The sequence below is a fragment of the Apaloderma vittatum genome, unplaced genomic scaffold (assembly GCF_000703405.1).
Source record: "Apaloderma vittatum isolate BGI_N311 unplaced genomic scaffold, ASM70340v1 scaffold13307, whole genome shotgun sequence".
NCBI classification, from domain to species: Eukaryota; Metazoa; Chordata; class Aves; order Trogoniformes; family Trogonidae; genus Apaloderma; species Apaloderma vittatum.
The window spans coordinates 8,394-25,407 of record NW_009724594.1 but is presented as its reverse complement, the minus strand read 5'-3'; the positions used below and the strand labels follow the sequence as shown (position 1 = coordinate 25,407).

At 36.3% G+C, this 17,014-nt stretch overlaps 1 protein-coding gene across 1 annotated transcript in view; it reads left to right on the top strand.

Annotated features, from left to right (window-relative positions):
• Positions 1–16,622, top strand: part of RPGR (retinitis pigmentosa GTPase regulator) — a gene marked incomplete at its 5' end in the record, with an annotated part of 40,200 nt that extends 23,578 nt beyond the window's left edge. Inside the window, 9 exons of the mRNA XM_009872571.1 lie at positions 6,977–7,132; positions 7,609–7,733; positions 8,706–8,888; positions 9,786–9,954; positions 11,269–11,375; positions 13,138–13,203; positions 15,210–15,335; positions 15,522–16,391; positions 16,539–16,622. Coding sequence (XP_009870873.1) covers positions 6,977–7,132; positions 7,609–7,733; positions 8,706–8,888; positions 9,786–9,954; positions 11,269–11,375; positions 13,138–13,203; positions 15,210–15,335; positions 15,522–16,391; positions 16,539–16,622 — 1,886 coding nt within the window. The remainder of the gene's footprint in view (positions 1–6,976; positions 7,133–7,608; positions 7,734–8,705; positions 8,889–9,785; positions 9,955–11,268; positions 11,376–13,137; positions 13,204–15,209; positions 15,336–15,521; positions 16,392–16,538) is intronic.
• Between the last annotated feature and the right edge of the window lie 392 nt (positions 16,623–17,014).

Sequence of the window (17,014 nt, the reverse complement as noted above, 5' to 3'; positions counted from 1 at the left end):
TCCACACAGCTCAGGATTGCCAGCATCTGAAGGCATATAAGATACTATTTTCTTTTTCTGTATAGCCTTAGCTCCAATAAATAGCATTTTAAGTGTAGTAATTCTGCAGTAAATTTAAGTGACCTTGAATATTTAGGAAACTATTTAGGAAGTCACTTTTCAAGTAGCTGTCTATTAATAGAGGGGCCGGTTAGCTCAGTCAGTTGAGTGTGGTGCTAACAATGCAAAGGTCGCAGGTTCGATTCCTGTTCGGTCCCCATGTGTTGCCAGATCTAGTCGAGAGGTGACGTCCCTGGTGACAGAGAGGCTGGATTAAATGATCTCTAAGGTCCCTTCCAACCTAGGCCATTCTATGATTCTATGATTCTATGAATAGTGATGGAGATGCACAGTCTACTGGATTCCTAAATGGGTTAAATATCTCTTGTTGTGATACAGAATTTGCCTGTGACTTTGAGCAAAATCTTGAGTATATGTGTAAAACTAGTGCAGATATAGGCATTTAATATATGGTACAAGTTATAAAAATTGATAAATACAACTGTTACATATTAGTTCACAGGGTTGTACGTATAGTACTTGGAAGATGGTATACATTACTGTATTATTAAATAATTATGTGACAGTGGTAAATTGGCTTTTCAAAGAAATTTATGCAAAGCATCGCTAAATATTTATTTCCGCAAGTTCTATCCCTAACTATAGTATTGTAGATGCAGGAAAGTGGAGTTTGACTTTACCCACAGATGATTTTAAAAATACTGGCTTTGGCTTGTAATGAATTCCACAGCTGTATAGCATGCCTATAATTAATCTTCTACCAAAATGCAAAAGCTGTAAAAATAAGCAGGATGTATAGCTATCAGTAACCAACATTTCTAAAATACCAACTAAAAATCTAACTGAGGGAGATTTTAAGTAATATGATGTGGTATTGTACTGCAAGCCACTGGAGAGAGTGAAAATGTAAGTGAGGTGCTGGGGAAGGTTATGTGTAATGATGAGTCAAGGTGCAAGGTTCTGGGTAGGTTAAATCTCATTTGAGAAAAGCATGAAGAGGAAATAACAGTAGCCAATCCAGGAAATAATGCAAACATTTGTCTACATTTCGATGCTTTTTCTCTCTTCCTCCACCAACATACAGTCTTACCCTGGCAGTATTCTATGTCATAAAATAAATTTCTTTACATGAAATCAGATTATCATTTTTAGGAAAAAAAATATCATAAATTTTGGGGCAGAAAGTGTGTAAATCATAGCATTATATTATGGATTATGAAATGAAGTTCTGCAGAAAGAATGTGATTATCATTATTGATTATTTTTTTAACCATAAATCTTAAGCCAAACAGTAGATATTTTGTTTCAATGGTATTTAATGTGATCAAATTTCATTGCAACAAATGATTGTTACAGTGATTTAGTAGACCTGGATGACATCATCGTTATAGTGAAGTGTGTGAAAGAGCTAGAATAAAGATGCAAAATATAAATGCCAAAAGCCAAATACAGTGAAGAAAACACTATAGTAAGTCAGTATGTAAGGTTTGCATGCCTACAGAACTAAATTTTGTAGAAGGCAAGTAGGAAATTCAGTGCTGACTTAGATGGCGGTTAATGATCAAAGTGTTGAGTGCTTGAAGTTCCATTTGAGTGAAGAGAAGAGGAAAGCAAATACATTTTCCTAAAGATGAATAGTTTTTGTGACAGATATTTTTAATGTGATTCAGCTATTATTTTATAGGCTACGGCTGTGAACTTCTGCCTAAGACACGTTGAACAAAAGAGTAGAGGATAATAGAAATACTGTCTCAAGTGAAAGATACCTCATCAGGAGTGCTGACATACAAAATTTTTTCTGACTCAAAATAAAATTTGAAAAATTGGGAAAAGGGATTTGGAGACTCTGATAATTTTAAAAGTGAGCGTGGCTTACGTGCATTATAGGCTTTGCACTAGAAACTTAACTTGATGTATGGACATGTATATTGCATCTTGAGATGAAGTGACACGACCACAAAGTGAGAATTCTGACGAGAGATATGTCTTTAAAGAGTAGCAGAAATATTTATACCTCTTCTAAGCTTATCTTCTTGACTTAAGAAAGTAGTACAATTTTGAGGGAATTCTGAATTTCAAGTATCATCTTCCATGAAAATGGGTGCTACTTGGCTTTAGTAACACAATATATACTGATGCTGTTTTTGTCTTTTCAGGGTGTGCCATTTCAGTCTTAAAAAATGAGAAGTGAGTTTCTGGCTCTTGTATATCCCCCTGTTTCATATGTCTTATTTAACAATAGGAATAGGGTAGGAGAAAATGTCATATGGATACTGTTGCACATCTTGGCTCATTTCTTTTCATCAGTTCTACTTAGGGTTTATCAAATTAGAAGAAGGCATAGAAGAAAGTATAATTACTCAGTTATTTTACTGAGTACAAGGCAAGTTTCTTCCTGGCTCTCACATATAAGTAGTGTATTCCAAAGCACTTCATTTGATTTCTCTTTTGTGGCTGTCTTACCCATTCTATTGGAAATTTGGTGTGGTACGAACACTGTTACCTGGGTTATTAAACCAAGCTGCTGTTTGGAATCTCTCCAGCAAGTATCAGAGTAAATGGTTAGAAAATATAGTTGATTTTTTTCCTCTGAAACACCAAAATGGGAAACTATTTTTTTTTTCACAAAGAACAAAGAATGAAAGTATTGCGAGCAATGATTTGGAAAAAAACTTTTTAAAGATGCAAGGTTTTAGAAAAGTTGAATATGGTATTGGAAACAATCTCCTTTGTAAGTATTATTGTTAGTACTGCTTTTAATATTGGCAATTGTTCCAAAGAATAAACAATCACAGTTAAAATTTCTATCATTCAAAAGCTTTCTCTCACTGTAGCAACACAAACCTATTCATTTCATGACAATCTATCAGCCAGTTCAAGAAGATTATATTCTCACCCCAGATGACTTCTCTCAGAGATAGAAAAAAAAGTATCCACTACCCAAAATACTTGAAAGTGCTTCCTTGCTGAAAATGAAAGCTGGTGGTGTTGACACTTTCAAAAGAAATATGAGAGCAGCAATCTCAATTCACGTACTTCTTCGTTAAAACTTTTTAAAAGGCAGAATAATAACTTGTGAATCTAGAAATTGGAGAAGAAGAAGCAGATGATTGGGAGTGGCCTTACTATCTTCCAGTTTTCTCAGATCTTCTGGGAATAATCATGTCTATAAAAGGATATATTACCTCCTTTTATTCTATGAAAGGAGGGAAAGCAAACATGTTTCTTCAAAGGAAAAAGCGAAGCAGTCCAGCAACTGTAGGTCATTTGACAAAACAATAAATCACATTAGTGTGTTAGTATGTAAAATGTTGGATTTTTCATCTTCTGTCTCAAGGTCTTTTAAAAGGAAAAGAAAATCAAGATACCCTTTGAAAGAGGATGAAGAGATGAAAAAGCTCTACCTTTTCATGACAGAATTGACTATTCAAACCATATAGGATTATCTAGATTTTTCAGGCCATTCTTAAGTCTGTATAATATTTATACTGAAATCCCCAAATCCAATTACTAGCTCTGGTAGAATTGAGTAATGTGTTGACAGCTCATTTTTACAGCAACATTTTTCAGCATAAGCTGTTTAAAAATAAAGCTATTGTAGGAGTGGATAGACCATTGGCATAATAGTAGTAGTAATAATAGTGATAATAATAGAGGGAAATTAATCTATGTGGATAGATATAAGCATTCCTGTCTGTTTCTGTTTTTCTTCTGTGGATTTTTAACTTTCTCTGTAGCCTTAAATGCATAGCAAGGAATGCATGAATCTTAAAAACACTCTTGGAGCTCACACTCACACAGTTCTTTCAGTGAATAGCATGTGTTAAAATATCTTAGAGCTATGTAGATTTCTCTAGAATTTTTTTTTCATAGTGACAATATGGTCGTGGAGATTAAAGAATTGTTACATACTCCCTAAGATGCCTGCAAAGGTAGAAGACGCGCAGTTACAGGGAAATGTCCCCGTTCTTTCAAAAAAAGAAAATGTGAGAAGCAAAGGAGAATCAGTCTTGGCACTCAAGTGCTGGAGGTCACTTGGAGCAGTGAAGCTGGTGGCTTCGGTGCAAGCTCTGAAACCATTTCTCGTCATCCTTCAGGGGCTCTTGCCGTGGGCTGCTGCTGTGGGGGAGGCAGCAGGTCCCCCCCAGAGGCCAGACCATGACTTGTGTTCTGTTTCTTCTGGGTGGTGTTGGTGTAGCTGAGCCATCCTGGTGATTCTTTGAGGCACTGGAGGCCGCGCCACTTCCCTCGTGCTGCTGCAGCCGTGTATCTTTCCTCACCCTTTGTAGTGCTCTGGAGCTGCCTTGGCCATTTTACAGGAAAACGTGTCAGCAAAAACCCCCAAAACCTGGCTCGCTGAGCTGAGCTGCCTCACAGCATAGCCACGGGGACAGCAGAGACTGTGCAGGGGGGGACTGAAGAGACCGGAGTCGGGGAATGAGGTTTGCCCTTCTGCTGGCAACACATTTTATTTTTCTCATCCAACCAAATCCTTACTGGGACTGGAGACAGTAAGAAGAGGGTGACAGTAGGGTATATCCCCTTTTGGATTCATGCTCTAGGCAAATTAGTTTACAAATTCAGGTTTAAAATTATGAAATTCACCTTTGTCATTTTATTACTAATTCTATGAGGTTGCTTTGCCATAGACTTCTCTTTCTGCGCATTTATAAAGACAGATAGGAAGAAATACCTCATTTCTGCCAAATGTGATGGTTACTGAGGTTTAGCCTCCCTTCTGCACCAGAACAGTAAATCATACAAGAAAAGTGCAAAGTTTTTTTCTTCCTTTGCCTTGATAATTAACTAATAAGCAAATGTAGGAGGGTCAGAGTTTAGGTGCCCCTGGTCTATCGGGGCAGTAGAAGAAATCTTTCTTCTTATAAGGCACTCTAAGATGGATTTGGATTGGTCCATTCTCCTCATTGTCAGTAGAAACAGAGGAAAGAAAATAGTTTCCTATACTTTCCAAGTTAGCATTTGAGAACATCTCCTAAACACAAATGCAAAAGGCACAGTGTGTTTCAAGCTAGGATTAGGGATGATGTGAAAGAAACTCCCACTTAACTCAAGGTGATTAAGTTAATTGGATAAAGCTCTTTCTTTTGAAACTCACAAGATCTGCTGGTTTTCAAAGAAATTTTCAGACAAATAAAGTACTTCTAAACAGAATTTATAGAATCAGCCATCCCGAGAAAGTCATTTACTGAAGTGAAGATGAGATTTCGATTTGCTTAGAGAAAGTTTCTGTCTTTCATGTGTTGTTTCTTGGTTCTTATGCAGAAAGTCTAAACGTTACAGAAAATTTCTTGCCTCTTGTTTTACTTTTTAAAGATTCTCGGAAGGTGTTGCTTTCTTGCACTGTAATTTCCAGCAGAGGGAGCTATACTATTACAGGTAGTAAAAAAAACAGCTTTACTCACTATTTTTCATTAACAATCTTAAAAGTATGAGACCATTGTTTTGGGGTTTTTTTAATGGATGAATTCATTACATCTTAATATGGAACAATTTAAAAGGTGCAGAAAGGGCAAACCCTTTCCTAGAAAGAGCGTTTCCGTGCGTAGAGTTATGATAGTTAATCACGGTTGCTTTTAAATTTGGAAAGTTCAATCTGAGTTAGTAATTGTACTACGGTAGTAATATGGAACGTGGTCTGTCCTCTGCTTTTTCTTTCCCTGACAGTAGTAAAGGATTAGTTTGAGGGAATGGTAACATGATTTGATTTTAATATTTCTTCGGTTTATGGCTGCTCTGAGAATTTTGTCACACTGTATAAACTGCTTCTGTGACACTGAAAATTACTTGGCTATTCTGGTTACCTTGTTTCTTTGACACAAAGAAGTGCTCAGAAAGCAAAGATTCTCCATAGATTGTCATTCCACACATTCTTGCTTTTGAAGGCAGTGAGATTTTCAGTGGCATCAGTGTAGCAGGAGCAGGCGTGCTATGCACCGTGTTCCTAAGAGACATGTAATGATATATTGCTCCCAAGTCTCAGTTCTTTTTGCTTGACATATTTTTCGTCCTTTCCAATCTTTCTCAGGTTTTCAAAAAATTTTTCACGTACTTGAAATAGGATTTCTCTAGCTTTTCCTCTGTTGCCTACATGCAGAAGAAAAAAGGGCAAGGGAATAAAATTCTAGGAAACCTTTTCCTTTTCCCAAAAAACTTGGTCTTTGAATTTCCCTTTTCAACCATGACCTCATCAAGATTTCCAGGCTTCATAGTCTCCCCCTACTGTGGTGGAGTGCCAGGGATCGACACACCAAGAATCTTTATTGCTTTGGAGAAGCTCTTACTCTTTTTCCTGGCACAGATAGTCCATTAAACGGACAAAATATAAACGTGGAAAGATTATTATTCTGTCACAAGATAACACAATTACAGTGCTCTCTGTATTTAATTCAGGGATGATTTGGAACACTGAAACCTGTTATTGTTCCAGTCTCTTCTTATATATAGATTAATATTGGTTTTAAGGGATCTAGTCCATTAAATTTAGGGTCATGCAGTGTAAGTAACTAGAAATTAAGATGAGACTGTTGTGGTTGAAAATGTGCATATATGTAAATATTGTGTTCTTGTATTAATTGCAGTGTGTAAACTCGCATACATTTTTTGTTAGCTAATGTTCTGTGAATTATTTTGCAGTTATGTTAGAAAATATACTGCATGTTGAACCATTCACAATTATTTTCTGAATTTTCTTTTGTGCCTCTTTTCCTTTTTTTTATTTTGTTGTGGTTTTTTATAAATTGATAAATGTAATTGATTAGTTGGTATATTTTTTAATTGATAAAATACTGATTTTTTGATGCTGATGTCATTTGACCTCCATTTAGCTAAGAGAAAGCCGATTTATAATATATATGTAACAGCGTATTTGTTGTTAACTTTGCCTGTGCATTTTCAGAGACAAATGTATATACTTTTGGTCTTGGACAATATGGGCAGCTGGGACATGGTACCTTTATTTTTGAAACGTCAATACCGAAGTCTGTGAAACACTTGAAGAGGCATAAAATATGTAATGTTACATGTGGGGAAAATCATACTGCTGTCATAGCAGGTATGTAAGTGAAAAATTCTAGGCTACAATCCCTTCGACTCTCTATTAAACTGTAAAAGCTTGCATTATAAAATGAGCAGTAGAAGAAGACGACATATGCAAACTTACTAGTTCTAGAGGTTAAATGAGCTAGTGAGACAGACAAATTTGATATTAGGAATTTCTGATTCACAACCATGCCATGCATAGCTCTTTGCCCGCTATCTCCTGGGAGAGTTACAACCTCATAATCATGTCTCACAAAAAAGTATACAATTTCAGTTGTGTTATTTTGTTGTTGGCTTTTTTTTACAAATTTTCTAGACTAACTCATCTCAGACAGTACTTTGTGTTGAAAATCCAAACTTAGTTGTTCAGGTTTTGCTTTTGGAAGAGAAATATTCCTTATGTGCATGACCTGTTATTTTGTAATGGTTTTCTCTTGGTTTCTTTTTGAATCTTTGTTATTAATAACATCCTTTTTTTTCCACATACAGAGAACGGCCTTATGTTTACTTTTGGAGATGGGCGACATGGCAAGTTAGGCCATGGAGAAGAGAATTTTACAAATCAGTTTGATCCCACTCTGTGTCATAATTTCTTGAGATTCACCGTCCTTTTGGTAAAATTTCTGTTCGTGTTTCTCAGACATCAAAATCTTGATCTTTTTATGAAACATATTGTTAATGAGAGTTGAAATCTCGTTATAGAATTATTTCTTTCTATAATGTTTAATTAGTAGACAACTCAAACTGAAAGAAAAAGGAAATAATAGTAATTTACGCTGTTCATTTAGTTTAGAATGTATTTGGCTTAGACTGCAGATACAGACTAGTTTTTAGGGTTTTATTCAGTAGTGTTGTGCTGTAGTATTTTGGTCTATAGCGCTGTGGTAGCCTATAAAATTACATATTTGTTGCTCTTAGATTTTTGGCATTATTTTCCTCTATTTCTTGAGGTGTTTGAGGAATAAATGTCACAGAATTGTCAGCATGAAGAATGCAAACCTGACTCAGGACTGAGCAAAATTTGGGACAAAAGTCTGTTGATCACTTCTGTTTGTTTACTGGACTTAGAATTTAAGGAAGTTTTACCAGAAGTGGTAAGGGCTTTAACTTAGGAAGTGAAACCTCTGCTCTTTATGTATTAGAACTTTATCTGCTCGAGGATGTAGGACTGGCTTTACATTCTGTGAATTTTGTGGTAAAATATCTTGGTTTGTATCGCTAAAGCTGTTGATATTGCCCACAGTTTACTTGAATCAAAATAATTAGCTCAAATTCCTTGAAAATCAATGGAAATATCTTGCTTTCTTCTCTGTCAGTAATTTGGTAGGCCTACCTTTTGTTCTGTTCGATACAAATATATGGTATTTAATTAAGAAGGAGTGAACATAGATCACTAGGCATTAATAAACACAATTAAGTACTTTTATCTTGCTAACATTATTAGGAACTAAATTTGAAGTCATGTAATATCTTTTATTATGGTTTTCTTATACTCTGAGCCCTCAGAGGTGGATAAGTGTAACAAAATGAGATCCTTGGATTGATACTTGCAAATGAAATAATCAGACCATTTTTTGGTGCTGTAGGTTGCTTGTGGTGGTTGTCACATGCTAGTTTTTGCTGCTCCAAGACCTAAAGGATCTGAAGAAGTACTCTTAGAAGATTTACATGAGAGCCGTTTGACTACTACTTTCTCTAAAATAAGTGGAGAGTCACCACTAGCGAACACCTTACAACTAACATCAGCACGAATGCGACGTCGAGAGAGGGTAAAATCAGAGCTTTTAAGAGTTAACATACTTCTAGGGAACAAAATCACTTTTAAAGCTAAAATCACAGCATATACCTAGCAGGTAAATGAATTTTCTTAAAAAATGTGTTTGATTTTAATATATAAAAAGAAGAATGAACATCTACTCTGATCCCAAAATTGTTAAAGGTAAAAAATAGGTATTGGTCAGATTTTACTTGTGTATTTCTATAAAAAAGGCTAAATTGATTTTCATTTTTATTGAATTCTAAAATGTAGAGCCTGTTCCTTTGCATTTTTAAAACTATCTTGGAAATATTTTTTTAAAAGAGCAAGAACCTAACTCTTACTATTGTTCTGAGTCTTTGAATATGTTAAAAAAGTGTATAGTTTATGAAATATCAAAGGACAAAGTTTTGCAATCAGCTTAAAATGATCCTAAGGTCCTGTAGCTACTTAAAATAGTAATTTCTTTTCCTTTATCTCCACTACACATTCCATGTGATTTCCCTGAACAGCACACTGAGTTGTATGATTTCACATACCTATCTGAAAACTAACTCCACCACAAAGCCACGTTTATTTTATAAAAATGTATTGATGTTGTTGATTAAATACCTCAGTGTTATTTGAGAGAACTGCATTTTCATTTTAAATAAAAATCAAAGTTCTTTTTCTCCTTTGTAATTTAAGACTGCTAGAAATTGTTGTGTAGAAACAACCTAAATATCGCGCTCTCCCCTTTTCAGGGCTGTAGATAATTAAAATATTGAAGAAATCTTGGTTATGCTTTGTATGCAAAGTTACGACACTGTATGATCAGCTAAAAGAAAATTTTCTGTGTTGAGTATGAGACATTGCTTACATTTCATTCTTCTACACTTATTCTCAATATATTTTTTTTAATCTTCTAAAGGAAAAGTCACCAGAACAGTTTATTCGAATGGCACAAACTCTGCCTGCACTGGGAGAAAGATTCTCCAAACCTTCCCTGCCTGTGTCTAGCAACACTAGCCCACTCTGGTTTTCTGCAACGAGTCTTCGTAGAGCTGAACCTGTGAAGCACAGAGGCCATCACAAAAAAGGTGAAATGTTCCCAGATCATGCTACTGTTTTCTGACAATTATGTAATTCTTAAGCAAATGCTCATTTTGAACATGAAAGAAGTTTTAAGTTCGTTCTTAACTTCAAGAGGGTCTGACAACATATGAAAACTGAGAAATGCAATCAGGAAATTGCCTCACATTGTTCATGTTTGGAAGATGAGCTTAAAGATTTAGAGAAGGGTTAAATGATAGAGAAAGAACTTTAAAATTGTACCTCTGGTTGTCCAAGCCTGGAGAAATAGGACTTCACAGAACTAGTGAGATTAGTAACTGCTTGCTCCATTTCAACAAAAAAGAAAAAGAACTCCTAAAAAAAAATTAGAAACAATCTTAAAGAAACGGTTAGTCCTACAAAAGACCTTGGATAAGAAAAGTGATCCACGGATTCTAAGAGAATCTTTCTTCTTCACTTGGAAATGCAAAAGTACTCCTTACTCTCTTAATACCTAAAATACTAAGGATTTGCGATATTCTAGCTAATGCAAAAGCCTGCATTAACAATGATACTGGTACAGCACTGAACTGTTGTACAGATTTTCCAGAGCAGTTGTGGACTTCATCTGGATTCCTGGGTGTGTGTGATTTCCTGGGAAGAGCAGTACTGAAGAGTACAGAATGCAGTGCTTCTGCATAAAAGTTAGCTCAGATTTATTGGACAGTGGAATACAATTTGAAAGTAATTCAGTTAGAATTAAGATGATTTTTTGTAAAGCCGCCAGCATGTCCATTAGCATTTCTGCTTCCAGGAAAGCAACACAGTGGAAGTTGAATAATAGCCTTTAGAGTCTTCTGAGGCCTAAACCCTCAGGTTTTGTGCCGTATGGAACTGATCATCTACCCGATGAACTTGAGATGAACCTGAAAATGATGAAGTACATTTCTGTGATGCTACATTGGACTTACACTTGCTGTCTCTCCATCCTTTACACAGATAATGTGCAATGTAGAAAATATTACTGCAGCTAGTTTAGTCTAACTGGTACACTTATTAAAGCGGTTATCCAAAAGAAGCTTTGTCCCATTAAGTATATAGGCTTTGAAAGCCTGCAAAAATGGGCAGAGGTCTGCAGTGCACTGAGGCCTGATTGCTGATCTACCTCTATTAATACTGGCAAAAAGGAGGTGGAAGCGTTTCTGCCATGTCTTAGGCTGAGGGAATGAGTAATTTCGGGACTTCAGTCCTGTGTCAGTAAAACAGAGATAATCTCTATTGTACAAGAGTGGTGTGTTCTGTTTGCTGTATATTGCTTGTTCCTATGGTATTTGCTTACTTCCTCCTACTTTACCTTGAAGAAGAGAATCATCAGAAAGATAAACCTGGTGAAAGCTCTGCAGAAGAAGATTCAGATAATGAAAGTAATGACAGAAACCTTGGAGATACAACGGACGTCCTAAATATGGTAATACATTCCACTAATGAATCTGTGCTTCACTTATTTTTATGCAGAGGAAGAACAAAGTTCTAGACCAGCACTCCTGGCCAGCCCAGAACGTCCTATGTAGCGTACTGTTAATTAAGCATACATTTCATGTTGTTGTCATTACCCAGTGCTAAATTTTGCTTTCATTTTCCAAGTAGTGTTGTAATATGATATTGAAGTAGTCCAAATAGTGCAGCCCCTTCCTGCGCTCTGGTTCTGGATATCAGAAAGAAAAGGAGGAAGGACACTGGATACCACATGGTGATATCTATCTCTGTCCTTCTTGATGATTTCCAAGAGAGAATTGCAGGAACTGAAGCAAAGAGCTGTCTTTTCCTGTTCCAAGAAGAGCTTTTTTATTACAGGTGGATCGTACTAAAGAGAAGACCAAAACGCAAAGTGTTTGATTATTCGGTGATTCCCAAGCATGTTGCTACGTATTTCTAATATTTAAAAAACACATTCACCTTGTAACTTGTGCACCTTTCCAAAACACTTTGTTCTCTCAGCAGATAGGGCATGTCCTGGCCCTAACGCAGTGCACTGGAGTGAGTGTTGTTTTTTTGTCTTTTTCGTTTTAACCTCAGTGATAATGGAAACAAATGAGCAACTTACTGTGGATTCAGCTCTGAATATGATGTTGATTATCCTGGAAGTTTTGCACATTTTACGGAATTATTACTCATTTGTACTTAACAATGCTTAATAATTTAACAAACTGTGCATACCATTTATTTAATATTATAAAACTTTAGTTTAATTCACAAGAAAAAAGTTTCTTTTCAGATGTGATGCATGACATGGATTCATTTATTTTACTGAGGCATTATTTATAACATAACGCATACTATGTGCTAGTCTTGCTTCTCATTTTTGCTTTTGTACCCATTGTCAATCAATTTTAAAACATTTATCAGAATGAAATAGTAAATTTGAAAAAAAGTCTGTCACGCAAACTTGTCAAAACACAAAGAAAAATTACTGCTTTTCTTGAATCTGAATGAAAGTAATTTGTCGCAGCATAGTTCTTTCAATTTTTCTAAACCATGGCAATATTGACAAGTGTGATAAGTAAAAAATCTTTAATATCAATAGTAGTGATACAAATTCTTGGGAGTCAGAACTGCCCCTGTTCGCTGCGTTGAAAAAGAATAAGATGGTTAAACCATAAGCAGTTAACAAATAGCGGCAGAGAAAATTATCTTGTCATTCGCAGTATACGGGATGACCAAAATCTTGGTACACTTGCCCACCTAGTAGTGTTCTACGTTGGCTTGCCTTTTGGGTGGTTTACATAGAAGAGATAAAGGCATTAGATTCCAATGAGAATTTCTGCTATGTGATGTTTCTTTGAACATGTTCTGTCAAGGCTGTGGTTTCAAACAGGTTGTTACGTTGAAGGTTGTAATTATGATAAGGGAGCAAGGGGTTGTATTTGTAGTCACAACTTCACGGCGAGTGGAAGTTAGATCTAAAATGTTCTTGTGGGCTGTAAGAGAGGCATCTAACTTTCAGTCTCTACAGAAGTTTTTGACATCTAAGCTGGCTAACACTCTCTTCATAAGCGGTAAGTGAGGGAGGGGAGGTGAAATAGGTCAGTTGAGTGATCATACAAATTTGTCTCAACCTGACTGTGCAATAATATTAAAACGTTCATATAATAACTCTGTTGAATAGAACTGGGCTTTGATGCTGATTTCCCTGTTAGTTGTATTTTTAATAGGGATCTTATTTTTTCCAGACACATGCAATGAAATTGAATCCCAGTGACCAGTCCTTAAAATTATCACCACTTCAAAAACAAAAGGTACTGTAATTATATGTATATGTGTCCTTACACTGTAGTTTAAAAGTTCTATAAATCATGTATTATCGTTGTGCTTTGCTGTTTTGGTTTGAGTCTTAAAAAAGCTAGGCTTCCTCTGGCTAATTTTCTGAATATCCATGAGGTAAAATTCTAAGAAGCTGGCTGAAGTCCAAGAGAATTTTTGCAGGCACATGGAACTTCTTTACCCAGCATAGCTTGAGATGAGAATTTATAATACTTTAGCAAGTTACGGAGTGAGAGACTATCCTATACACTTAATAGCATAAGCTGATAACATGCATTTCTACTGGTATTTTGATATGAAAATATTTTGTTTGACTTCTGGGACACAGCGTGAATAAAGATTTTATTTACAGATATTCACCATGAAGTATATTTTAAAGAACAATAATGCTGGTTTTAGTTACAAAATTAAAATACCTTTGTACTATCTTTCTATGTCACTCCTAAAGTGAGCCCAGCATTTTAGCATTTTGATATATTTAATTATAATTTTATTCTATATTTAAAAAAGTATACTGCAGGATTTGTTACATAAGTGTAAAATTTAAAGCAGAAAGACAGTAGATATTCAAACTTATTAGAAAAAGCATAACAGTGAGTACATCAGAAAATTTCCTGAGGGGAAAAGATGGAAGCAGGTGTAAGGGAACTGTAGTTCTTTCCTTCTGTTTGCACGGCCTCACTCATTGCATGTGCTCTAGCTTATGGGACATGATGGAGGCTGCACAGCACTTACTGCATTCACTTCCAGAGCTTGGATAGTGAAAAAGGCATAGAGGTACATTTGCCATCAACAGAATATTATTTTATATTCTTAAAACATGTGCCGTTGTAAATTCATTTCATGTGAAACACTCTACCTCTTACGCTGTCTTTTAGTCTCCTCAGACAAATAGTTTCTTTTCTTGTTCAGATATTTTTGTAACCTTTTTCTTTTGCTGTCATTTGTCCTTAATGCTTTCCTTCTTTCTTTTTAATTTTCTGCTTCTCATGTGGAATAGAAGAACAATAAAAATGTGAAACTGAAAAGAGATGGTAAGGGTGGGCTAGAAAACAAGGATTCTGGTTTCCTGAAGGAGGGCTCAAAATTGAACTCTGGCTCTTTACAAAAGCAGTCTTCACTTTCAGAATCACCGAGACAAGATTTAGAAAAACATAGTGCCTTTGTAGGAAAGCCTGTGGCCAAAAAAATTACAGTGAAAAGTAAATCTGAGCATGCTCAAAGTGTTAGCACTTCAGAAAGTGGTGTTCAACAAATTACTAGGGACAAATGCAGATTAGTGAACCGGGAAAAAGAAGATGGAGAAAATCCCAAATTTGTCAGAGAGGATGTAACTTACAGTCTTCCCACTGAAAAACAAATTCTGACTGAAAAAACAAAGTCTTCCAGTAAAATGTCAAAAGCTGTTAAATCTAAGCAATCCCTTAAAATAGATGTCCTTCCTTCTGCATCCAGGGATCAGCCCCAGATTGATTCATTAATTGTACAAAAATACAATCCTGTTAAAGACCAAGGAAGTCAAAAAGCAGTAGAAAATCAAAACAAAGTAAAGGATGTTGCTGAAAAATCTGATAAGTGTGAAAGGATATGTGTCAGAGGAGAGGAAAGTAGTGAAGAGCAGAGACAGTTTAAAAAAAAGGATCAATTTTTGAAACAAATAGCTGTAACTATGTCATCATCTTCAACAGAAGAAAGTAGTAATGATCTTCCAAAATACATACTTAAGAGTAGGGCAAAAGTAGAGTACTACTATGAAGGCAGAGAGGTCCAGAAGGCAATGAAAACAGTAGAAAAAGTGAAAGATCTGGATTTGGAAAAAGAAGACAGTGAGGTTGAAGAGATACAAGCTACAAACAGTGAGAAAGAATATGTAGAAGAGACTGATAGAAAAAGCCTGAATGACAAAGAAATGAATTCTGAAGCTAAATCTGATGAAGACAGGCAGTTAGAAATTAAGAATGAAGAGGAATCTAATCAAGAGCAGGAGAGTGAAGGCAGTGAAGAGGGTGAAAGTGAAAAACTAGATGAAACAGATGACAGTGAAGGCAAATTAGGGGAGGAAGAAGAAGAGAGTGAAGCTAAAAGAGATAGAGTTGAAGAAGTTACAGTAGAAAGAGAAGAAGATGAAGAGGAAAAAGATAATGAAGAAAATGAAAGAGAGGAATCGCAGGCTGAAAGAGACAGTGAGAATGAGGATACAGAAGAGATTAATCAGGAAGATAGCAAAGAGCAAGGAGATGAGGGAAGCAGGCTGATGGAGGAAGAAGAAATGTTGAGTGAGGGAGAAGAGGATGAGGAGAAATGTGCAAAAGAGGAAGACACTGAAAAAGAAGAGGAGGAACAGGTTAAATGTGAGGGAAGAGATGAAAGTGAGGAAGAAGGTGAAGATAGAGAGGGGGAGGAAGTAAAAGAGATAGAGGCAGAAGAAGAAAGAGAAGATGAAAAGGAAAATGAAGAAGAAAAACAAAGAGAGAATGGAAAAGACAGTGAAGAGGAGTTAGAAGAATCATTGGCAGGAAGGGAAGAAGAAGAGGTATCCAGAGAAGAGCAGGAAGATGCAAATAGGAAGACTAAGGAGGTGGGGGAGGAGGGATTTGAAGAAAAAGGAAAAGAGAGGGAGGATGAAGTGGAAGAAGAAAGAGAAGATGAGGAGGAAGAGGAAGGAGCAGAGGCAGAAGCAGAAGGGGAGGAGGGGCAAGAAGATGAAAACAAGGAAGATGAGGAGGAGGAAGAAGGAGCAGAGGAAGAAGCAGAAGGGGAGGAGGAGGAGGAAGAAGATGAAAACAAGGAAGAGGAGTGGGAAAATGAAGAAAAGGAAGGGGAAGAAGAAGAGGGAGAAGGAGTGGAGGAAGAAGAGGGAGAAGATGAAGTGGAAGAAGAAAGAGAGGAGGAAGAAGAGCAAGAAGGAGAGAAGGAAGAAGGGGAAGAGGGAGAAGAGGGAGAGGAGGAACAAGGTGATGAGGAAGAGGGGAAGGAGGGAGAAGAGGAAGGAGATGTGGGAGAGGTGGAAGAAGAGGATGAAGGAGAGGTGGAAGAAGAGGAAGGAGAGGAGGAAGAAGAGGATGAGGGAAAGGAGGAAGAAGAGGAAGAACAAGGAGAAGAGGGAGAGGGCGAAGAAGAAGAAGAGGAAGGTGATGTAGGAGAGGAGGAAGAAGAGGATGGGGGAGAGGAGGAAGGAGAGGAAGAGGAAAAAAAAAAAGGCAAAAGAATAATTTACAGTAATAAGCTTCCACCAGAAAAAAGCAAAACCAGGAAGCCAGAGAAGACAGAAAGTCCTGCATTACCAAACAGCTCTAAACAAAGGGTGAAGTCCAAACAGCATGTAGCAAATGGTTTACATAATTCAGAGCAATTTTGGAACAACGTGCTACCTCATTATTTAACACTAAAGTAGCATAGACTACTGGAGATGCATTTTAAGCCACTAAGGAAATTTCGGAACTATGCCAGATTGGGTTTTATTACTTTTTTGGGGGGGTTTATTACTTTTTTTTTTTAAAAAAAAAAAGTCCAAATACATTATTATGCATATACTTCAAGTGCCAATTTCTTGAAAAAGACTGAAGAAAACACTTAATGTTGAGCTTTTATGAGAGAAATGTTAAAAATTGTTGATACAGTGCTTTACGCAATCATCTTTATCACATGTGACATGGATTTAAAAAATAATTGCTGAGGAGGCAAATGTGTTTGTCTCTTAATTAAATTATAATGCCATGCTGACAACATGAATTGTATGTTGTGACAGTGTAATCCTCTTTGCCTTTGAATTGGATATCTTAAGGT